This window comes from Prionailurus viverrinus, chromosome B2 (assembly GCF_022837055.1).
Source record: "Prionailurus viverrinus isolate Anna chromosome B2, UM_Priviv_1.0, whole genome shotgun sequence".
NCBI lineage: Eukaryota > Metazoa > Chordata > Mammalia > Carnivora > Felidae > Prionailurus > Prionailurus viverrinus.
Genome location: NC_062565.1, coordinates 68,448,032 through 68,472,943, shown reverse-complemented (window position 1 = coordinate 68,472,943; position 24,912 = coordinate 68,448,032). Strand labels below are relative to the sequence as shown.

At 37.7% G+C, this 24,912-nt stretch overlaps 2 protein-coding genes across 5 annotated transcripts in view; both read right to left on the bottom strand.

Moving 5' to 3' along the window:
- The window catches only part of MYO6 (myosin VI), a 147,233-nt gene extending 123,420 nt beyond the window's left edge, over positions 1 to 23,813 (bottom strand). For all 4 annotated transcript variants that reach the window (XM_047858979.1, XM_047858981.1, XM_047858982.1 and 1 more), the window contains exon 1: positions 23,589 to 23,813. The gene's annotated coding sequence lies outside the window, so the exon portion shown is untranslated. The remainder of the gene's footprint in view (positions 1 to 23,588) is intronic.
- Positions 18,168 to 18,621, bottom strand: LOC125166458 (26S proteasome complex subunit SEM1-like). The gene is made up of 2 exons (XM_047860367.1): positions 18,571 to 18,621; positions 18,168 to 18,434 (listed from the first exon to the last, which is right to left on the bottom strand). The coding sequence occupies exons 1-2, from the start codon at positions 18,619 to 18,621 to the stop codon at positions 18,168 to 18,170; spliced, it is 318 nt and encodes a 105-aa protein (XP_047716323.1).
- Positions 23,814 to 24,912: the final 1,099 nt, after the last annotated feature.

Sequence of the window (24,912 nt, the reverse complement as noted above, 5' to 3'; positions counted from 1 at the left end):
CTCCCTTACATAGTCAGACTTGATCAACCCTAAGGCCAGAAAAAAAATAGTACACAAAATCACAACATGGAGATTAAAAAAGGACAAAGTACCCAAATTGAAACACTAATAATTATAGTGTTGATCTAATACTAATAGATATAAAAAGAAGCACAGCTTACATTTTTTTCACATGTAGAAATGATCTCATCACTACCAAGGTGTCCTACCACATCCTCCCAAGCTCTTAACAGAAATAGTTTCAGCTATGGTTTCATCTTCCCTAAAAAAAATCCTTTCTCACCATTGTCATGAGTATTTTTTGTAGCAGTATTTTAGGTGCCTCGGCTCATGAAGCTCATGACTATACCAATCTCACCATTTCTAAACGATTTTATATCAATGACTTTACCTAGAATTTATATTTGGAGAAAACAATTTTCAAAAGAAGTAAACAATATATTCATAGTTCAAATTTATAATGAAGTTATTTCCTGAATTGACATTCATTGGGCATCTATTAGAACAGGGCAAAGTACTAGGCTTTGAACACACAAGAATAAAGCCAGAGTGTGTACAAGTTACTGAAGGAGAAAGACAAGTGAACAGTATGGTACAACAACACTTAAAGTGCTAATACAAAGTATTCACAGGCAAGGGGACTAATGGTGACAGGGCAATGAAGAATGAGGCCCAGAACAAAGGAGATCCATTTCAGTGGAGTATTAAAAGATGAATAGAATGAAATTTAAAGTGGTGATATGCTACACATTCCAGGAAAACAATGTGCTCTACCTATCAGGATTCAAACTACTTCCTAAATGTTACTAATTACTGCCACTTGAAATGCATTAGTCAACTCTATTAAAAAGCTACTTTTCATTCTTTCATAAGGGTAGCACTATGAATTTCTGAAACAGGTCATACTCTCTCAAACAAAAGATACCAAATTATTAACCAACAGCAAAATAACATTAAAAAAATAACAACCAGGGATGCCTGGATGGCTTAGTTGGAAGAGTGTGTGATTCTTGATCTCAGGATTGTAAAATAATAAATAATATAACCCTTTAAAAACAGTAATAATAACAACCATAACCCAAGCTTTGAATAGCCCTACTGGAAAAGGAGAGGATCCTTTTACAGGTCATATACACCCCCGACCTGTATTTGGCAATCTGCTCCCAGACCGTCAACAGATAAGCAGCACAGACAGCTCTCAAGACAGGAGACTGATCTTTGGCAAAACCAGGCATCCACCCGGGGTGCTACTATCCCCATACACAGCCCTCATATGAGCCAAGGTAGATCTGGAACCTAAGAAGGTATATTTCCAGTCTGGTCAGTTGCCAAAGTATCTCATTCAAAGTATCCAGGAATAAGGGCCAGCCCAGCGCCCCACGCCAAAGGCCAAGGCAGCAGTACTTTCTGCATGCAGTCCCAACCCAGAGGTGACCTGTACACATTCTTCTACACCTGCTAATAGCCATACAAGAATTTGTTCAACCCAATTACTATTCAGACTCTAAACTTACCAGTGGCAACCCAGCAACTGCAAATTCCAAATCCTAGGAGGATCATATTTACAGGAGAGAGCACACTGGTCTATTGGGAAATAACTCTAAGTACAGTACTGTGAAAACAACACCTTCTTTACAATGTAGAAATGATAATATCAAAGTACAATCTTGCATACATTGCAATAAAATAATCCATCTAAACCACCCAAATTTTGAAGAAAAGTCCGGTGGGGTGGTGACTAAAAGCTAAGGGGAAAACTCAGCTTCCTTGATTTTCCTCACTAAAGAAAAATCTCCAAGAAATACACCATAGCATTCTATTATTCAAGAAACCATTTTTTAAAAGGTAGAAGACGTTGAAAATAAAAATACCAACATTGCTTTAATACATTTCATTATTTAAAGATCTCAAAACTCACATGAAACACTAAATACTACATTTATTCTCTAATAATAGCAAAAAAGATCCAATAAAATATAAAAGGATATCACCAATTTAGTGGCAGAAAGACATGGATATACAAAAAGAGTGTGTCAAAAATAAAAAATAAGTTTATTCAAACTACTGGATTATGGGAGGAAAAAATCTTTCAATATAAATTTCTATAGGGTGGGTGCCTGGGTGGCTAAATAGGTTAAGTGTCCACCTCTTGATTTCAGCTTAGGTCATGAGCCCAGGGTTCTGAGAATGAGCCCTGTATCAGGTTCCACGCGTGGAGCCTGCTTAAGATTTTCTCTCTCTCTATTCCTCTGCCCCTTTCCCGCTTGCATGTGTGCATATTCTCTCTCTCTCAAAAATTAAAAACAAATAAATGAACAAATAAATAACAAATAAATTTGTATAAAGCTATAATTAATATAAATTCATAAATCCTATTTGGTGCAAAAATATTGAAATCATGCTTTTAAATAATATTCTTAGAAAAATAAATACATAATTCATAGCCATTATGTAAAAATTAAAAAAATTTTGTATTACCTGTTATATATAACATCTCAACAAAAACATATTTGTTTTGGACTACAAATGGACCCTCATCTACATAAATCATCAAGCAGTTAAGTGGGGCTGCAGCAAAGTGTTATGGCAGCATCTAAGGATAATTACTCTTCTTTTTCTTAAATTCTTTTAAAATGTTTATTTACTTTTGAGAGAGAAAAAGCGCGCACACATGCACAGGGGAGGGGCAGAGAGCAGAGGAAGACAGAAGATACGAAGCAGGTTCTGTGCTGACAGCAGACAGCCAGCCCAATACGGGGCTCGAATTCACAAACTGCAAGATCATGACCTGAGCCAAAGTCAGACGCTTAACCTAATGAGCCACTCAGGTGTCCCATATTTACTTTTCTTTATAAGAAGCAATAGTCACAGAACCTAAGAATCATAAATCCCAGGGGCACAAATGAAATTTCCTAAATCAATTTATAGAGATGAAAATACATTTAACTTTCAAAGCCTTTCAAAAAAGAGAAGAGTTGTTAATTTCATTTTTGAAAAAATACACAGACATACATACAGGCATACAAAAAAAATACTAAACTATCATCTACCAAATGCCAACAATAGTGATTATCTCTACATGGCAGAAATATGAAGAATGCTTACTCACCCATTTTGGTTACACAGATTTCCACAATGAATGAATGATAATTGTGTAGAAGGTTAAAATAGGATTGATTAATCCACAAGATACTCTATAAACTAGATTCAACAGAATTCTACTTCTAAATTTTGTAATGAGTAATGAGTACATCATTTTAATAATTTTCAATAAATCTTAAGTCTCCACCACAGAATGTGTTCTATTCTTCAACTCCTCCATGACACATACAACGTGTTAATAATTATTGTACAAAAAACTGCATTTTTACAATATTTTGATCACCAAGAGTTTTCTCAGTATTTGGCAAAAAGTTTTACTTACACAGATTTAATATAAAAAAAGAGAAACAACTGAGCCACACAATTGAGTCATCTGGATACCTTTGAAAAAGTACTGACATCTATGTCTCACCCTCCAAGATCTCAGATATAAGGGTTTAGGCTGTGGCCCAGACATCAGGATTCTGAAAACAGCCCAAGAATGTATTTCTTCACTTCCAACAGTAACAAATGGATATTAAATCACTTTCATGTTGATACAGCAACTATTTGGAAAGTCACCCCAAATTCTCATTTATATTGCAGAGAATAAGGGAAATACTTCACCTTGTCTTATTCAATTGGGGGAATTTTTTTTTAATGTTTATTTTCTTTTGAAGGAGAGACAGAGCATAAGCAAGGGAGGGGCAGAGAGAGAGGGAGACACATAATCTGAAATGGGCTCCAGGCTCTCAGCTGTCAGCACAAAGCTGGATGCAGGGCTCTAACTCACGGACTGCGAGATCATGACCTGAGTCAAAGTTGGATGCTTAACCAACTGAGCCACCCAGGCACCACAGGAAATTTTTAATATTCAGGTTATAACTTTAATTAGCTGATTTATTCCCTTAAATTTTATTTACAGAGTAATACATTGAGCATCTGGTATCCAAAAACAAATACTGCAGCTTTGATGAGGAGTAAGTACAGATAAACACATCCTCAGTTAAAACATATATTCATTTCTTCCCTTTTTGTTCATTAATCAGTTTCTTGTAGATATATACACACTTGAGCAGAGGCCAATAAAAGGGCCCTTTGCAGAATTCTTTTACGAGGAAAACTTCTGTAAAAAACAACATCACTAACTTATGTGTATGTGCCTCATAGTTTATGCTTTTATATATTTCTTGGGCAAAGCCATCTACACTATCCTTGTTAACAAGTCAAAGATTCTATAATCATGTTATTATCCATCAAGGTTCATCTAAATTGTCAATATGATATCAAAAAAAAAACAAAAACAAAAACACCTCAGGAAAGAAATCAATTAAAAGACATCTAACTTCCAGTTAGACAAATAATAGTCATTGGAAAATGTCTATAACACTAAAGGCATGGTGGAGGGAGGGGGAGTGCTGGTTTAGAAGTTCAAATACTAAATAGAGGATAACAGATACTTAACTCTATACTAATAAACAATATGAGAAAATTATCTTGGACATGTTTTCAAATAAGTATCTCTTTATGGACTCTATGGCAATCTCTCTATGGCATCACTTTTTTTTTTTATTAAAATGTAGTAGATATGCAATATTATATTAGTTTCAGATATACCACAGTCATTCAACATTTATTATGAAGTCATCACAATAAATCTAGCTACCATCTGTCACCATACATATTACATATTATTAACTACATTTCCTATGCTGTACATTGTATCCCCATATCTACCTTATTTTTGAATGTTTGGCAGGGTTTTTTTTTATTTTTTTAATGTTTATTTATTTTTGAGAGACAAAGAGAGACAGAGTATGAGCCGGGGAGGAGCAGAGAGAAAGGGAGACACAGAATCCAAAGCACGCTCCAGGCTCTGAGCTGTCAGCACAATCTGACGAGTAGCTTGAACTCACGAATCGCGAGATCATGACCAGAGCCGAAGTCAGACACTCAACCAAGCCACCCAGGCGCTCCACGAGTTTTTGTTTTTAATTCCAGTACATTTAACAGTGTTACGTTAGTTTAAGGTGTAATTTAACAATTCTATGTATTACTCAATGCTCATCAAGATAAATGTAATCTTAATCCCCCTCACCTATTTCATTCACCCTTCCCCCACCTACCTCGCCTCTGGTAACCATCTGTTTGGTCTATTTTATAACTGGAAGTCTACACTCCCTCTTGTAAAATAAAGAAAAATTCTTGTATTAAATTCATACAAAATAAACCAGATTAAAAATAGGTAACCTTAAAAATCCTAACAGTAAAATGTTTTGAAAGGCAACAACATGATTTCTGTAGTAAATTCATTAAAAAATAACTATATAATACTACTAATAACTATTATAGCTTCCAATTTGTATCAGTATGTTTTTTTTTATTTCACTAATTTTTTTGTATGTTCTATTTAGAATTTAAAACCTTCAGTGTCTCACTTAAAGACAGTCATACAACACTCAAGAATGAATTGAAGATGACTCAATAAAACTACTACAGCAGGCCACCTGGGTAGCTCAGTCGGTTAAGCGTCTGACCTTGGCTCAGGTCATGATCTCAAGGTTCGTGAGTACAAGAGGCAAATCAGGCTCTGTGCTAACAGCTCAAGAGTCTAGAGCCTGCTTCGGATTCTGTGACTCCCTCTCTCTCTACCCATCTCTCTCTCTCCTTTCTCTTTCAAAAAATAAATAAAAGATGCCTGTGGCTCAGTTGGTTATGTGTCCAACTTGGACTCAGGTCATTATCTCATGGTTCCTAAATTCAAGCCCCACATCGGGCTTTGCACTTACAGTTCAGAGCAAACTGCACTGACGGGTTCAGATTCTCTGTCTCCCTCCCTCTCTGCTCCTCCACTGTATGCACTCTCTCTCTCTTTCTCAAAAATAAATAAACATTTTTTTAAAGGAAAAAAAAATTTAAAAAAAAACCACTACTACAGCAAAAACAAAGGACAGGAATAGTCCAAACTGAAACGGCTCCTGTGGGAAGGGATATGAGAGCTTTTTATCTTTTATTTTAAATCATTCTGGGGAGCCTGGGTGGCTCAGTCAGTTAAGCAATGGACTTCAGCTCAGGTCATGATCTCACAGCTCAGGGTGGTTCAAGCCCCACATCAGGCTCTGTGCTGACATCTCAGAGCCTGGAGCCTGCTTCAGATTCTGTGTCTCCCTCTCCCTCTCTCTCTCAAAAATAAACATTAAAAAAAATTTTTTAAATAAATCATTCTGATGCCATTAGTGATATATAGAAGCAAAAGAGCAAAACTGGAAGAGAAGACAGGTGACCCTAGAATCTAATCCAACATATTTATACATATATTCAAAACATTTTTGCACTCTTTTAATATGTACTGAAACTTCCAAAAATACAGTATCTCATAAATTGAAAAACACTGTCTTTATATAGAACCCTACCAAAAGGTGTTCATCATTTTAGGAAAAAATATTACAGAGCAATGCTGATCATGGTATTTGAGTCACCCAGTTAATATATGTGTATGTTAGTCTGATCTGCAGCAGCTGCATTCTTGACTATTCTACACATGGGTATTAGCATCGCACTACTTTATCCTACAGTACAGGAGAAGCTAAGTCTTCACATACTGAAATACATGTATTAATATATAAATCTATGTTTAAATTTACATATTCATAATATACATATTATAACCTATTATTATGTGCATAACTTAATATTACTTTCATGTTATGTCACTATGTTCATTTTTTATTTTACATATGTATATACATATATAATACATGTGTATATATATTCACACACATATATATATATCTAATTTCATTTCAGTGTGGTAAATGAGGTATCACAAATCAATTGTTTTGAAAAGGGGGCACCAAGTCTGACAGAATAGAGAATTTCTAGTATAACAGTAAAAGAGAATGGGACTGAGGCCAGAAAACTGACATTTTAAAGGAAGAATGAGGAACAAAGAGGGAGAAATAGAAAGGTAGAAAGTATCTTGGGAGAGAGAACTATGCCGAAGGAGAAAGAAGTCTCTATAAGAGCTCCACCAAATGGCTCAGAAGAGGCTGATAACAACTGAAAATAAACCAGAAGATTTGAAAATGGGAATGTCACTGGTAATCTCTGAACAGTTTCAGTATAGTAGTTGAGACAAATGATACTGCAGTGAGAAAACGAGTAAACAGAGGAAAAACAGAAAGAGCTAATGAGAGCATTCTCTTTCAAGAAGTTAGGATAAGGGAATGAGAAATAAGACAAAAGAACAAGGAGCGTGGCAGGATCAAAAGGAGGAAGAGTTTTTGTTTGTTTCTGGGTTTTGTTAGGCTAGAAAAGACTTCTGAGAGGTTCATTCAAATTTACTAGATATCAAGGCCTGACTTTATTATATATGCCTAAATACAAGTTTTAAGAAATAATACTCTTTTACAAACTGAAATGTTTATAGATGATGTTATATGATATCTGGGATTTGATTCAAAATAATCTGGAGGGGGAAGTAATTGTTATAGATCAAGAAAAGGTAAAATAAAATTAGCCCTAAATTGCTAACTGTTGAATCTGGGTGATGGGTACATGGTGGTTCTTGGCTCTTCTTTTCTTAATATGCTTAAAACTTTCCATGATGATTTTTTTAAGAAAATTATCTCTAAAATATGCTCAATTATTTTTCATTTTTATATATAACTATGTGCTATTCCATTAAATGTCAAACAGATGATACTGATTTTTATCACAGCATATTTTAAGGTTTTTCTTAGGAATGAGTATACATTAATTGTTGATTTATCTCAATTTCTCAATTTTCCATGTGATCACAGCAATTTCATATTCAACTAGATGGAAAAAAGAGGTGAAAAATAGATGAAAGCTGATTCTAAGGCTCTGGGCCACAGAGTTCACAAATCTATCCCCTAAAGGAATTCTATTTGACAGTATCCATATTATACCATTTTTAAAAATGCTTATTTTCTAATCACAGCTTTATATGAAATGTGTTTGAAATTGCCTCTAAATTTATAAATTTTATAATACTGATAGAAAAAATGAATTCTGAACTAAGAGCCATAGGAATTACCTTTTCAGTGCTGCCTCTAATTTAACTGTATAACCTCATCAAGTCTCTTAACCTCTCTAAACCTATTTCCTCAATTTTTTTTTTAATGTTTATTCATTTTTGAGAGAGAGACAGAGCATGAGTGGGGGGGAGGAGCAGAGAGAGAGGGAGACAGAATATGACGCAGGCTCCAGGCTCTGAGCCGTCAGCACAGGAGCCACCCAGGAGCCCCAGTTTCCTCAACTTCTTAATGAGGAATTGGAATTAAATTAACTCCGGAGTAATGTCCATTTCTAACTTTCTAGACTTCTACATGTCTGCTCTACAGGAAACCTGAACACCTCCACAACCCAAGCAGACAATTATCTAGACCAGCATTTCTCCAAGTCAATGGACCCCTGAAGATCCCGGAGACTGTTACAGAGTCAACAAGATCAAAACTATTTTCATAATAATACTAAGACACTTGCCTTTTTCAATGTAGTTACATTTACCCCAATTATGTAGAACCAATGATAAGTAAAACTACTACCACTTTAGCCAGAACCAGGACAGTGATCACTGTCCCCCCAGTAAAAGAATGCTGGTTTCACTTAGGTATACCTCTAAGCAATAAAATTTATTAATTTTAGTACATCTTGATCCTAAATACATCTTTTTAGCATTCTATATGATGAAATAGGAATTGCACATAAAGTATTTCTGCTGTAAGACAAAATATGATGGCTGCCTCAAGGAAAATTATTTGTCCAAACGTCTGAGTTGTAATCTTCAGGAATTGGTTTTTTGTTTGTTTTGTTTTGTTTTGTTTTTATGGAATACCATTGTTACTGGTAAGACTGACTAACCTTGGTTATTCAAACTTGGGTTTTTGGCAAATTTGGGGTTTTGTTTTTGTTTGCTTATTTTTGTGTTTTCTGTGGGTTTGTTATTGTTGTTTTAAGTTTATTTATTTTGAGAGAGAGAGAGGGAAAGAATCCCAAGCAGGCTTTGCACTGTCAGCACAGAGCCTGATGCAGACCTCGATACCATGAACCATGAGATCATGACCTGAACCAAAATCAAGAGTCGGATGTTTAACTGACTGAGTCACCCAGGTGCCCTGGGTTTTGTTTGTTTTTTGAGTAAAGCCTGTCATTTCAGGGAAAGAGACTTACAATATCTGTTGACAATATTAAAATTCAAATTAAAAGCAGAATCTTGGAAAACTTGTATCTACCACCTTGAACATAATAGCTTATGCTGTTCAAGTTTAAATAGTTAAACAATTTTTCTGATAAAATCAAAATATAATTTTTTTGATATTACAAGATATTACAAGATCTACATAATTCAGCAAGACAGTGTGTTTCAAATGACCAATACATCAGGTTATAAAATCATGCATGGGTAAAAGATTCATTCATTCAGAGTGCAAAATACACCAACAGATTGTAATATAACAGAGTGCAAAAGTTCACTAGTATGGTTTAATTTTCCACTTTGAAACTTTAAGAAATTACCACCTGCTTAGTTTGGATGAAGGATCAAAGAATATACACAATTATCTAAACAGGTTATGTTACTACTTCCTTTCCCAAGGATATATTTGAGTGAGGCCAGATTTTCTTCATAAACAGTTCAACCAAAAACAACATAATGCAGCAAAAACTGAATCCAGTTATCATCTATTAAATTAGACATTATAGAGATTTATAAAAAATATAAAATAGTGCCACTTTTTTCACAAATTTTTGTTTTGGAAAACAGTTATATTTCTTTTTGTTAACTTTTTTAAGTAATCTCTACAACCAACATGGCGCGTAAACCCACAACCCCAAGATCAAGAGTAGGATGCTCTATCGACTGAGCCAGCCAGGTACCCTGCAAATAGTTCTTTTTCATAAAATGCCATTTTCTGTTAATATGTATTTATTAAATATTATTTTTAAATGGGTTAAATAATTTAATTTCTAAATTTTAATTTCTAACACAGTAAATAATGACAGCTATAACCAAACAGATAACAAAATCTTTACAGAGTCCTCAATAATTATGAATCTTTAAAGAGTCCTAAAACCTGAGATCCACTATTCTACATAAAACTTTACCAAATCTTTTGCTAGGCTGCTCACATTCGCTACTGAGAGTAGGGGAGGATGAAAGAAGACACATATATTATTATATAACCTTTGGTAAGTATTATAATAGAGGTATAATTCCAAAAAGTAAATTTGGGAAAACAGTTTTGAAAGATTTAATTCAAACAGGTCATGAAAGACAGGTAAAACTGACTAAAGGTCAATCCATTCCAGACAAAGGTCTGTTTGAACAAGAGTAGAAAGGAGGGAGAATAAGGACATGTCTAGGAAATAGGCTAATGGGGCTAGAGCCTGGCACAGTGGCAGAAGTTTGACAAATGCTGCAGTAAGCCAAGAGATTAGGCCACGGACGGCTTCAATCCCACAATAAAAAGTTTGGACTCTAAAATGTATTAACAAAGGGCTAACTGGGACTCTTATTCAGCAAGAGACTATTACAATCAAATTTCTACTTTGAAATACAACCGTAATGGATATGCACAGGACAGACTGTACATTGAGGAAAAGGACCAAATTCAGGGAGACATGTATGGAAGAAAAAGTAATGAAGCTTGCATTCAGTCAGAGGGAGTAGAAAGTGAAGGATGGCCTTCTAGAAGCAAAACAGGGTTTGGCAAGTGAACAACTATGATAAGAGGGAAAGGGTGAGTTAAAGTGCTGAACTTCAGGGGTGCCTGGGTGCTCAGTTGGTTAAGTCCGGGTAAGTGATCATGATCTCATGGTTTGTGAGTTCGAGCCCTGCATCAGGCTCTGTGCTTGAGACTCACAGCTCAGAGTCTGGAGTCTGCTTCGGTTTCTGTTGTCTCCCTCTCACTCTGCCCCTCCCCTGCTCGTGCTCTGTCTGTCTGTCTCTCTCTCTCAAAAATTAACATTTAAAAAAAAATTTTTTAAAGACCTAAACTAGAATAACGAGGTAATAGGACTGTCATAAGGGAAACAGAAGATCCAAGTTTCTCAGGGGAGGTGGATTTGATGGGAATTATGAAAATTTGAGGTGTCTTGTATAGCATCAGTTCAGAAATGCTAGTCAAAATGATACAGAAAGAGATTCGGGGAAAATTTGCCCTAAAAATAAGAATTGGGACCACGGGATTAATATAATTATCAAAAATAAGAACAGGGGTGTCTGTGTGGCGCAGTCAGTTGAGCGTCCGACTTCAGTTCAGGTCGTGATCTCACGGTTCGTGGGTCTGGGCCCCGCATCGGGCTCTGTGCTGACAGCTCAGAGCCTGGAGCCTGCTTCAGGTTCTGTGTCTCCCTCTCTCTCTGTTCCTCCCCCACTCGCTCACACTCTGTCTCTCTCTCTCAAAAATAAAGATTATAAAAAATAATAATTAAAAAAAAAGAACAGAGTGAGTAGAGTTTAATATGGGACTCCCATTTGGGAGTTTATTGGACACAAACAGTAAAGGCACAGGCAGAGAAAATTAAGCAGTAAAAACAAAATAGGAAAAGTCAGAGTCTTCACAGAGGGCATGACCACAGAAGCTAAGAGAAAAAAATTCAAGGAGGATTAGTTGGTCAATAGCTGAAGAAGTTGGAAAAGAATAATGACCAAAATGAGGCCACTGGATCTATTAATTACTAGGTTACAGAGTAGTCTCTGTTGAGTGTTTAGGGACAGAACACAGATTACAATGAATCTGGGTTCATGGCCTCATTAGCATGGTATTAGGTACAGGAAATAAATATTTTATCCAGAGCTACATTAAAGTATGTTTTCCAAACAACAGTTTGTCTGCTTTTAAACTACAATAATTTTTTAATAAAACTATCTCTCTAAATTTAACTGTTATTTTCAGACAATTTACTTCAGGCCACACAAAACACTGATTTTAGCATTAAAGCAGAATACTATCATTTACCTAATAAATTTTATGACACACAAAGAATTTACAAAAAAAAAAGAATTTACTATTATATTATATACTGAACCTCAATCTACTGCTTAAAAGAATATTATTCTTAGTAGATAAGCCTACCAAAGGACATTTTAGTACAAATCCAAGAAACAGCATTTATTTAAGAAAAATCTCTATTACCCAATCCCTTTTTATTGGTAATATCAAACGCAATATGAGACCAAATTTAATTTAAGCATATTTATATGAAATGTGTATTTAGCCAGACCTATGTTTATACAACAATAATATGTGAAATATCCATATACATTAGTACAATCTAAAAAACAATCATTTGTTGAAAAAAGGATTCTTCCCCTTACAAAAGAAATCACTAATGGAATACTTTAAATAAATAAGAAACTTTCCCAGGATAATATGAAATTACAGTTCAATTCTTTATTTAACTTACACAAAGCTTTACAGGAATACATTTAATTTTTTTTTTCAACGTTTATTTATTTTTGGGACACAGAGAGACAGAGCATGAACGGGGGAGGGGCAGAGAGAGAGGGAGACACAGAATCGGAAACAGGCTCCAGGCTCTGAGCCATCAGCCCAGAGCCTGATGCGGGGCTCGAACTCACGGACCACGAGATGGTGACCTGGCTGAAGTCGGACGCTTAACCAACTGCGCCACCCAGGTGCCCCGGAATACATTTGTTTAAAGCAAATTCATGAAGTATGTAATCAAAATGGGCAGTGAAAGGATTTAAAAACTGTAAAGGTGGAGGGCACCTGGGTGGCTCAATCAGTTAAACAGCCAACTCTTGGTATCAGCTCAGGTCATCATCCCAGGGTGCTGGATGGAGCCCACATCAAGCTCCACACTGAGTATGGAGTCAGCTTGGGATATTCTCTTTCTCTTTCTCTCTTTCTCTTTCTCTCTCTCTCTCTCCTCCCTCCCTTCCCCTGTGTGGCTCTCCCTGGCTTGTGCTCTCTCTCTCTTAAAAAAAAAAAAAAAAAAAAGGCAAACTTATCAGCAGAATGTATCTATGAGATGCAAAATTCTGACTGACATATTTTTTCTGGGCTCTAAAACATCTATAGTGAAATCTGTCATATGCTTAAACCCAGGCAATTCCCATCTTCCTCGCCCTCCCCACCTTCTCAATTTGCCATGGAATACCCAGTGACTAGTTCTACACTAAGCACTCATCTGTTTTCTCCATCATCTGGATGGCCAACACAAGATATAGTTTTGTTCGAAACCTCAAGCAAAAGGATTAAAAGATACATAAAATCATCTACTCTCATCTTCAAGCCAATAATGATGGACAGGAAGAGCAGAGAACTAATACATTCCTCCTCAAAACACATACACATGAATACACTTTGTTCTTCCTCAAAATACCAAAAGGATAACAAACAGCAAATCATGCCCACAAACCAAAACACAGTTGTTTCATCTAATTTTAGAAAAAAAATAACAAGGAACTGGAGAAAAGTTCTCTCTGGAATAACTCAATCCTCAAATCAAGGAAATTCAAAGAGCACAACATGGAAAAACCAACAGCCTCAATTCTCCCCTTTGGGATACTAATTCTATCAGCCCAAATCAAAATAAACACTATGTTTTTAGAAGATCCCAAAAAAGTCTGAAATTTCTCTTTTTCAAAAAAGACAAAAAAAAAGCCCACTCACAAAGAAGATACCTAAATGTACCATTTCAAGCACAGGTACTCTATGATTTACTCCAAACCTGTTTTATTTCTTTGTACCGTATGCTTTTAAGACAAGCTTATAAACATATTTGTTTCTAAAAAAAAAAAAAAAAAAAAAAAAAAAAAAAAGACCCAATTATATAATTACACCCGGAAGTATCCTTTATTTAAAGTCTCATAGCCAGGTGTTTCTTATTTGATTAATTTGCTCAGTCCTAGACTATACGGTTAGTTGTTCCTTTTCTGGAGGCTGTGAACAAGACCCAGTCTAACTGTACTTGAAACAAGTAGTCTCAAGTAATGTGCAGATGTCTCACAAGATTTGTTTAATCTGAGTAAAATCTTGTACTTCTTTTCCCTGAAACCTTCAAAAGTAGAAAGAAAATATAAATATAATCTAATTGTTTTTGGTGGGCAGTACTGCTCATATACTAGGGACCTTCATACCGTCTCTTTAAGAAGAGAAACCCGTTTTAGTAATCCTCAGGAATTTGTCCAAAATAAAAGACATGGATTTAAACTTGTACCCAGAATTCAGGTTAACTAGGTAAAACTAGCATTAACAAAAGACAGTTGAGTAACCCCAAACTGCAACAGATGTATACAGAAATTTAAAGTGTCTTTAAAAGGACTTGGGGAGGAAGGACAATTATTTCACAACAGCCTTACTTCTATGAACTGTTACTATATTATGCATGTGTTCTGGTTTTTTTGCTATCAAGAGTTCAGGTGAACAGGAGGTAAAAGTTCCATAAGGCAAAGCCCTCTTCTTGAGAAAAAAAAAAAATTTTTTTTTTTAATTTCTTTTAACTTAGTCATTAAAAGATTTTTTTCAGGGGCATATGGGTGGCTCAGTCAGTTAACCACCCGACTCTTGATTTTAGCTCAGGTCATGATCTCATGAGTTCATGAGTCCATGAGCCCTGCGCTGACAGAGACTGCTAGGGATTCTCTCTCTCCCTCTCTACCCCTCCGCCACTCATGCGTACTTTCCCAAAATAAATAAAAATTTTTTAAAGTAATTTTCTATGAAAAACATTTACTCTACCAAATCAAGACCACCTAATTTCAGAAACCTCATTAAAGCACAACAATATATTAATAAAAGGATTTTATGCCAATGGACCTAGGTTATGTTTCTCATTGGGTTATATGGATCATCAAAAGTTCCTAAGGGGAGCCTGGCTGGCTCAGTCGATACAGCATGCGACTCTTGATCTCTGGATAGTGAGTTCAAGCCTTATGTTGGGCATAGATATTACTTTAAAAAAAAATAAACCCTCCTAAAATAACTGTCCAATTAAATGAGAAAGCGAATGAACTATTTTCTAAGCATGTATAAGACAGGTAGTCTCAAGTATTTTTGAGATGTATCACAACTCTCAAAGTTATTTAAATTGTACCAAGGAAATGCTACAAATTCCCAAAGGTTCTAATCAATGCCTTATTTATTCTCCACTTGCTGCAACAAACCCACAATCCCTCCTTTGCTCTGTTCCAGCCCTGGGAGGATGAGCCTACAGAGATCACCACTTAGGCTCCCCAGCTGGGTTCAAGCAATGCAAGCCAATGAACAAGACCCAAAAGAGGGAGGAGAGGTCAGGAACTTCCCCTCCCTCCCTCCCTGCCAGTCAGGCCTGCCTTAAAAGCCACAGTTCCCTGGGGCCCTCCTCCACAATTCCAGCTCTCAACTCTCAGCTCTGGTAATCTCTGGAGAATTAAGGGCTTCTCACCATTGCTATCCCCTGAGTGCTTCTTTCAAGCACCCCCACCCCACCCCACCAACCCCCCTCCACTTCTTGTTTGTTCTCTAACCTCGGTAATCTGTTCTTTTGTACCATCAAGGATAAAATCTCTTTCCTGCTAGGAGCTTGCCTGATGCAGTTAACAATACCAAGTCTGGTTAGTCCAAAATAGCACATTATCTAAAGAAATCCAATTTTAAAAGTTTAACAAGGTCTTAAGATATAACAAGGTCTTGGGGCGCCTGGGTGGCGCAGTCGGTTAAGCTTCCGACTTCAGCCAGGTCACGATCTCGCGGTCCGTGAGTTCGAGCCCCGTGTCGGGCTCTGGGCTGATGGCTCAGAGCCTGGAGCCTGTTTCCGATTCTGTGTCTCCTTCTCTCTCTGCCCCTCCCCCGTTCATGCTCTGTCTCTCTCTGTCCCAAAAATAAATAAACGTTGAAAAAAAAATATTAAAAAAAAAAAAAAAAAAAGATATAACAAGGTCTTAATACAAATAAGTACTACTTATTTGTAATATTGTTATTTCTATAATTGTTTAAAAATTAAATATAATCAGCTCACTTCCAAATGAAACTGGGTAAAAGCTGAAAAACTCACTGCAATTAAATTTAGGTGTGAAATTCAACACTGCACTGTCCTCCCAAGATAAATGCCTATAGGCTGCAAATAAGCTTAACAGGGAAAAAAAATCGATGAAGGGATTCTGGTAACTGATATTTCACTTCCTTATACCATACACTGTCTGGTTAATCCAAACAATTTTTTTGTTGTTATTGTTAAAGCCCTCCCTAAGCACAAGATGAAGAAAAGTTTTAAACCAGTGGTTCTCAAATTTTGGTGTACAAGTAAATTCAACGAAGAAATATGTCAAAATACTAAGCCCAGGTTCCACCCACACCTCCTGACAAGTGTTTCTACCAGTTCCCAGGTAATTCTGATGCACACCTAAATTTCAGAACTTCTTAAAACTGGCCAACTTCAAGATTCCACCCAAATCTCCAATACATTTTTTTCTCTTTGACTGAATATTTCACATTAAATATTGTCAAACAGGGGCGCCTGGGTGGTTCAGTCAGTTAAGCATCTGACTTGGGCTCAGGTGATGATCTTGCAGTTCATGGGTTCGAGCCCCGCGTCGGGCTCTGTGCTGACAGCCTGGACCCTGGAGCCTGCTTCAGATGCTGTGTCTCCGTCTCTCTCTACCCCACCCCTGCTCACTCTCTGTCTCTCAAAAATGAATAAACGTTAAAAAAAAATATTGCCAAACAAAAAAGTTTTTAAAGCACAGTCACAATAATAATGCACACTAATTATATACCACTGTGAGATATGTTTCACATGTATTATTATCTAATTTGGTTCTCACAAGAACCACACCAGGTAGGTAATATTGCCCCCATTTTACAGATAAGAAAACTGAAACCCAGAGAAACTAAGTAATCTGGCCAAAGTAATGACCGGTAAAACCAGGATCACCTCTGGTCTGCCAGTCCCTCTTACCTATACACTGGACAAGCTAGTACTTGTACCTAAATGCAACTCTGGAGCCTCAGGACTGTCACAAAAAGGATTAAGCCTAAGGGCCAAGCAGTTAGACAAGCAATAATCCTCCCTGTCCACTCCCTCCCCACAACAAGCTCTCCTGACTCCCCATCCCTCCTCACTCACCGAGGCCTTCCACTTACATGGTATGCTATCACACTGTGGTAGAACATCACAAATCTGTGTATATATCAGCACTCTTTCTACTCTTACCTACTGCATGCTAAGTATCTCCAAACTCCATTTCCACCAAGTACTGACTGTGAGCCTGAGTAAATTTAACATCTCTGTGCCTCAGTTTCCCAGTCTATAAATTATGGGTCATAATACCAAGTGCACTAAAGTAACATAGTGATTAGCTGAGACAATGTACATAAAGTACTTGCTTGACATAGTATCTCTCTAACACATAGCAACAGCAACAACTCAATAAACAATAGCTGCTAGTCCAACATATCAATCGTAGGTCCCATTTATTTTCTCCCAGCTTTGTTTCCTGAGACTGAGATAAAAAATGGAACATATGCTTACTTACCAGGAGTAGACGGGTAACAGTGTTATAACTCAGTGTTACAATGCCAGGCATAAAATATTTCAGAGTAAATGAGTCTTTGAGTAGCCATCAGATTGTACTACTTGACAACTATTTCCCAACTTTAGGGTCAGGCCCGTTGATTACACACTAGTATGAAGAGTCTATAATTAACTTAATTCAAAACAACGATAAAATGTCACTCAGCACAGGGACTTGGTGTTAATTTATCACTGTATCACCAACACTTAGAACAGTGCCTGGCTCATAGCAGACACTCAAATATCTGTTAAGTGAACGAAGGCATAAAGGTACCAATGCAGACACACCTTAGCTCATTAGTGAATCTTTACAAAAAACAAGCATAATTATCAAACCAGTATCAATGTGGCAAGTAATAAAAGTTATTTTCAAAATTCCCCCAGAATATTTTTCTCCTTTTTTTTTAAGATGTGATACAAACACACACAAAAATCCAAGCAGGTAATGAAATAAACATATTTTTGTAAGTGTTCCATCCTGGGTTCTGTGTCCTAGAATTAGCAGACAGTTCAAGTTTAGGTTGCTTCAACACTTCTGGATGCTACAAGGTCTCCATCTTATAACCATGTTTGTCTAGTTCAGGTTGTAACTGATTGGAGAAGTCATCCTCTACACTGTCATCATCCCAATTATCCTCCGAGACATGTGCATCTGGATCTTCATCTTCACCTAAACCAGCCCACTCTTTCGCAGAGAACTCCTTGAACTCCTCATCCTCCTCCAAGAGACCCAAGCCTACAAGCTGCTTTTTCTCTGACACTGTGACCCTCCCCACGAAAAATCTCTCAGGCCTGGAAGAAAGTTGGAACTCTCACACTTCCTCACCAAAGCCACCCAAGCTGCTGCTGCATCTGAAGCCGGCCTTACCATAGAACTCTCCTTTCTTTCTTAAAACAGATGTGTGTCCTTTAAAAACTCTCCAACTAGAAAAGTTAATTACTAACCTCAGCTCCATGTGCTCGCTTCGGCAGCACATATACTAACCTCAGCTCCATTAATCTACTAAAAATGTTAAAGTAGTTCCATAATAATGCATCATGTTCATCTCCTGCTTTATATGAAGAAAAAAAAAAAAAAACAAATCTAGTAACCATTTAACAATTATCACTCTAGTGATGCTGACTTTTCAGAATTTCTGGAACCATTCAAACTGAAGCCACAAAATGAAGTCACCGCTAAGAGGGTGTCACCAACTAACACCTAAGAGATAAGAGAACTGTGATCTACTATGGGAATACACAGACAGAAGTTCCATTCTCACCTATTCTTCTAGGCAGCCACCTATGTAGCCTTCAACAAGTGCTTAATTTTTTTGTCCCCACTTTCTCATCTGCAGAGTAGGAGTAAGTTTATCATATCTACTTCAACAAGTTGCTTTAAGGACCAAATGTACACAAAATGATTTCCAAAACAATAAAGTGCCATACAAATGTAAGTTGTTAAATTTGATATAAACTTCAACAGATTTTAAATGGATGTTTCTATTTATCTTTCTTTTTATGTCTCTGCCACTCTTTGTATTTGCTAGACCCAAAGATCTGCCAGTACGCAGAAGAACCAGTTTCTGCCTAGCCAGGTTTCAAATATACTAGGCCCTCAGTAAATATTTGTTGAAAAAGATGTTCATCCAGGGGCGCCTGGGTGGCTCAGTTGGTTAGACATCTGACTTCGGCTTAGGTCATGAACTCACGGGTTTGTAAGTTCAGGCCCCGCATTGGGCTCTGTGCTGACAGTTCAGAGCCTGGAGCCTGCTTTGGATTCTGTGTCTCCCTCTCTCTGTGTTCCTCCCCCACTCACACTCCATCTCTCTCTCTCTCAAAAATAAATAAAGATTAAAAAAAAAAGATATTCATTCACATATAAGAGAAATTTTAAAATTCTGCTATATGCAATACCATACCTTGTAAAGGCTAAGTAGCAGGTTACTTTCAAATAAAATAACAAGTGACGTAACTTATATAAAAGATGCCTGTGGTTTTCTCAAAAGCACCGCCTTCCTTTGTGCACATTACTCAGCCTAGATATAAATATTCACCTATGTGAATATCACCCAAAGAATGTACTTCAGTATTGTGGTTTCACTGGAGTCATGCTTTCTGCATTGAAAAGGACTTTCCTTCTCTTTAACACTAGCAAGATTTCTGAAGATGCCAGATTTTTTCTTCCAGTTTTACATTCTATGCTTCAGCATTTACAGGGAGAACTTTTGGTGGACTAGTGGTCACTTCTCAAACTACCAGGTCATTCTTACACTAAATAAGAAAAAAAGTTTAGGGGCACCTGGGTGGCTCAGTTGGTTGAGCGTCCGACTTTGACTCAGGTCATCATCTTGCGGTTCGGGAGTTTGAGCCCCGCGTCGGGCTCTGTGCTCACAGCTCAGAGCCTGGAGCCTACTTCAGATTCTGTGTCCCCCTCTCTCTGCGCCCTACCCCTGCTTGTGCTCTGTCTCTCTCTGTCTTTCAAAAATGAATGAAACTTTTTTTTTAAGTTTATTTTTGAAAACCAAACATGCAAAAATATTCCAACACTTATATTTTAAGATTATTAATAATAGTCCACTAAATTTGTCAAATAAAAGCATAACTTTTAAATGGTAAACTTCCTGGGTCCTCTGAATATTATATAATGCCTCAAAAATCGAATTTAAGCTTATTTAATGTTAGTTCTTGATTATCTACACACACACACACACACACACACACACACACACACGGAGATGTGTTACAGATCATCCATTAATAATTTATATTAAGCCCTTGGATGATGGTTTTGTATTTACTGTTGAATATTAGTATCCTTGAGATGCAAAATTCCTAATAGTTCAAGCCAAATAATGAAATATCTGTAAACACACTCAACTCAGCTGTCCTACCATTTTTCTTCTTTCTCATTTACCCAAATACAACTACATTCTTCTGTTGAAAGGACTCCTACTTTGCTACAAAAGATGGACTTTGAGTGCTCATTTTTGTCCTTTATATCTATTATAGTTTAAAGGACATTCCTGAAATAAACACAGGCCATAAAAAAATCGTCCTAATAGTACAGGTGACAATTTAATAATAATTTGAAAACAAGCCCCCAACACCAGGATTACACAGTTAATATCTGAAAGATAGCTACTGTATTTATGGGCAATGATCTTTCTCATTTGAAGAAAATATAAAGTTTTATCCTAAACAGGAACACTATACTATTCATTTTATAGACAATGAAAACCAGTGTTATTAATTCTAATTCCTATGAACCCATCAAAATAAAAAGTGCACAGTATGTATAATACTCTAGAATTTACATCAGAAATGATAAAGTGGGGTGCTTGGGTGGCTCCACTGGTTGAGTGACTCTTGATTTCGGCTCAGGTCATGATCCCACGACTGTGGGATCGAGCTGCATGTCAGGCTCCACACTGGGCCTGTTTAAGATTCTCTCTCTCTCTCCCTCTGCCCCTCTTCTCCCACTCACGCACATACTCTCTCTTAAAAAAAAAAAAAAAAAAAAAAAAAGGAAATGATAAAGCAACACATTACTGTTCAAAGTTGTCAACTTAAAAATGACAAAACAGAATTCAACATTAGTTCCAGAGCCACATTCATGACCTATCTCATTCGCACTCCTGTGTGCTTTCTTCAAGTTACATTCTTTAACACAATACCAGTTCTGCAGGTTTATTTGAACGGTCTACCAAATGAACTGAGATCAAGGCAACCAGGTCCGATGGAAAGGACAGGGGTTTCATGGTCAGAAGACTTAGGTGTGAATGCAGACTTTGTTCCTCTGAAGCTGTAAGACCTTGCACAAATATTTAATCCTCTAAGCTTAAATTTCCTCATGTGTAAGAGGACAAGACCACCAACCTTGAAAATTATTTTGTAAATCAAATCCCTCGGTTTGTGTTCTGATTATGGCAGATGCTTAATAAATGGGTGACTATCTTATACAACTAAATGGCCAGTTCACAAATTATTATAAAGTGCCTCATTAAGGGGATCACAAACTGTATGAGATTTATTAAAGCTGTAATACCTTTTTCAGATGAAAATGTTTTAATATACAGAAATGAAATATTCAGAGGATAGAAATCTTTTTAAAACTGACATTTTACATACCAAAGTAAAGCTTCAATGATCAACGGTGAAAATTGGTTAATTTTTTTTTTATGTTTGTGGTACTTAGACTTATTCAAACCTCACATGCTCAAAAATCTTAAAACTCTATGAAAAAGGAACAGTACTTTAGAATCCAGAGACAGCCCAGTTATCTAAACAATGGGCTACATGATACACCACAGTCTCCAGGCAAAGTCACAACAGGATGAGAAAAGAGCCTTCAGCCACTCTCAGATTTCCTGCCCACTGTTATTTTAAAACTCGATCATATAAACATAAACAGAGGGGAAAAAAATCCACTTCAAATGAGCCCCATGGGTTATGATTTGTGATCTGTTTTTAATACCCTGCATTAATTTATATTAAATACTGCTATAGTTCATTACATTTTTCTTGCTCACATTTCTGGGCACTAATGAATAATATATGTATATTATAGTTTTATACAGTATGTATTTAGAGTTTTTAATCATGATCATCTTTTCTTAAAGTCATTCATCATTTCTGTTACTCCCTTTTTAAAACTTAGTTTTGGAAAACAAAAATGTAACTCAAACTGGGAGAACAATAAATAGTATGTCACACAGAACATACAAACACAATGGGCAAATCTGCTTAAGACCAAAATGACTTCTGTTTACCACTGTGCATCTAATTCTGCACAACTTAAAATACTCAAAACGAGCTGGATATTTAAAAGTCAATGAGTTATTTTGAACGGTTGCATTGTTTCAAGCTCTGGCTACAGCCCAATTTGTAATGTTTCTAAAATTAATGATAAAAAACACCAATGTAATTTTTTCACTAAACAATTTCCAATTGTAAAACCACAGCCCAAGATACCCATGAAGTTTAGTTAATTTGTACAGATATGCCGTTTTGCTGCCAACCTTTGTACCGTGACCATTACCAGCCCAAGTTCAAGATTCACATTTTACGGTGTGAACAGAGTCAACTGAATCTTAAGAATTCTTAAAACTCTCAAACCCTGACTATATTTAGATACATTGGATCTACACCACCAGAGCATAACACCAAATGAAATTTTTATTTAGCATGTACAGCAATCTGTGAAGTTGAAATAGTGTTCCTACTTGTTCACTAATATCTGTAGATTAGGATACAAGCATTCCTCCACCGCAACTTTATACTGGAAAAAGTGTCACTTGTTTTCTTAAATTGTATAGAAACAGTATTTCTGACACGGGTGTTCTAGTAACAACCCTACCAAATTATTTCCTACTTAAAATCCTAGATTTTGAGCATTTTAATGGTTTTAAGGGGCTTTTGAACATTAACAAATATAAAAAACTCTTGTTCAGTAGTACGCATATAAATTAACATACTCAAAATACTGGACAACTTAAAAACTAAAACCACAGCTTTAGACAGTCCCAACCTGGTCTCCTACCTGGTTAAACTATTAATTTAATATTGGCTGGCACCTGATCCTCGTATCTCAGAACAAACGGCTCCATTCCTACACTGGATTTTAAGCTTGTTGACTTAAAAGAAAATTATCACGGAGTGTCCAAGTCAGAATGGGACACCTGAGTGCCCTGCTTCTACCTGGGAGCTAGAGAAGATACACAAAGGTATCTTGGTGACGATAAACCCATGAAAGGAGACTCTCATTGTCCTGTGGAAATGAGAACCAGCCCTGGCACTACTGTGAGTCGCCGCCGCCGCCGCCGCCCGGGCCCACCCATCACCTGCTTCACCCACACGCGTCCTCGGGAGGTGAAACCAGCCGTCGTTCCCCGGGCTGCCCGAGGAGGCCCCGAAGTAGGGCCCGCCAGGGGAAGCGAGGCCCTGACGCTGACGCCCCGAAGCAGGGGCTCAGGGTCACTCACCGGTGCGGACGCGAAGGCAGGTGCGCGGCGGCGAGGCTACCTGTGGCCGGTGAGGTGAAGGGCGGGGTGGGAGGTGATGAAGTTGAGCGAAAAGGCCGACGACGTGAACGAGCTCAGAGTCGCGGTGGCGGCGACAGGGCGGCGGCGGCGACCGGGCTCCGGCTCGCTTCCTGCTCGGACAGATCCCGGGTCCGTCTCCGCCCGCCGGCCGGCGCCCCGCCGAGTCCCCGGCCCCGGCGCGCGCACGTCACGGCTACGGAGCGCCCGAGGGGGCGGGGGCGCTGCGGGCCGGGGCGGGCCGACCGGGCGCGCGAGCGCACGAACGCGCGCTCCGAGAGGGGGCGCTGGGCGCCCGCGGCCGCCCCGCCCCTCCGCTCGCCCCCCGAGGGCAGCGCAAAGCCTCCAGGGCTGAGGTGGGCGTCCTAGGGCGCCGGAAGGGGCTGCGGCGGAGCAAGCTTTCTATCCCGGTTCGTCCCGCTGCGACCCCGCCTTCTTCGCCGCGGGGGCAAAGCAAGGTCTCTCCGGTCTGGATGCGGTGACTGCGCACTCTGGCAACAGCAAGAATCAGTTCACGGAGAAAGTTGTTCAGGGCTAGGGGCTAGGACGCCGCGTTTCGCTAAAGGGAAGGCGGGAACAACACAACGTTGTTGCGAAGGGAAGATCACTGCTGCAAACTAGGCTCCAGTCTGAGTTGCTTTGGCTGGGCTGCGCTACGGAAGGAGCAACCTTGCTGTTCTCCTTTGGGTATCAGAGGGTCTGAGATGGAAATTTTGCGTTTCTCCGGCCCCCGCCACTGCCGTCACATGTATTTATTAGAACACGGTATTCTTTGTCGTTTAAATTATACTGTTTTTATAAGTAACATACTTGTGAATCACATTTGAATATTAACTATGAAGTTCCTATGCAAAACGGAATTATGAAAACATACACCGTCTTCACAACGAAAGAAGCTTAAGAAAATGAAATGGTAATTGACTGTAATGCTAAATATCTCCAATGAAAAAAGAGTACTTACATATGAGAATTACATTTTTTTCCTCAACGTTTCTGTGTAGCAACTAGGAAACTTAAGGAAATCGACACGATTTTGATGAGACAAGTTTCAAATACTAAATTTTTCTACAGTTCTTTTGGTGGAAAAACTAAATTATGATGAGATATTTTAGCATACGACTAAAACAAGAAAATATTAGGAATAAAATAGGGAAGTAAGAAAGAGGAAGAGAAACCAAGAAAGGAAATAATTTACAGCAACCTCAGAAATTCAATTCCAGATTGCCAAGAAGTAGGTCTTAAGTATATAAAACTAGATTTCAAAACA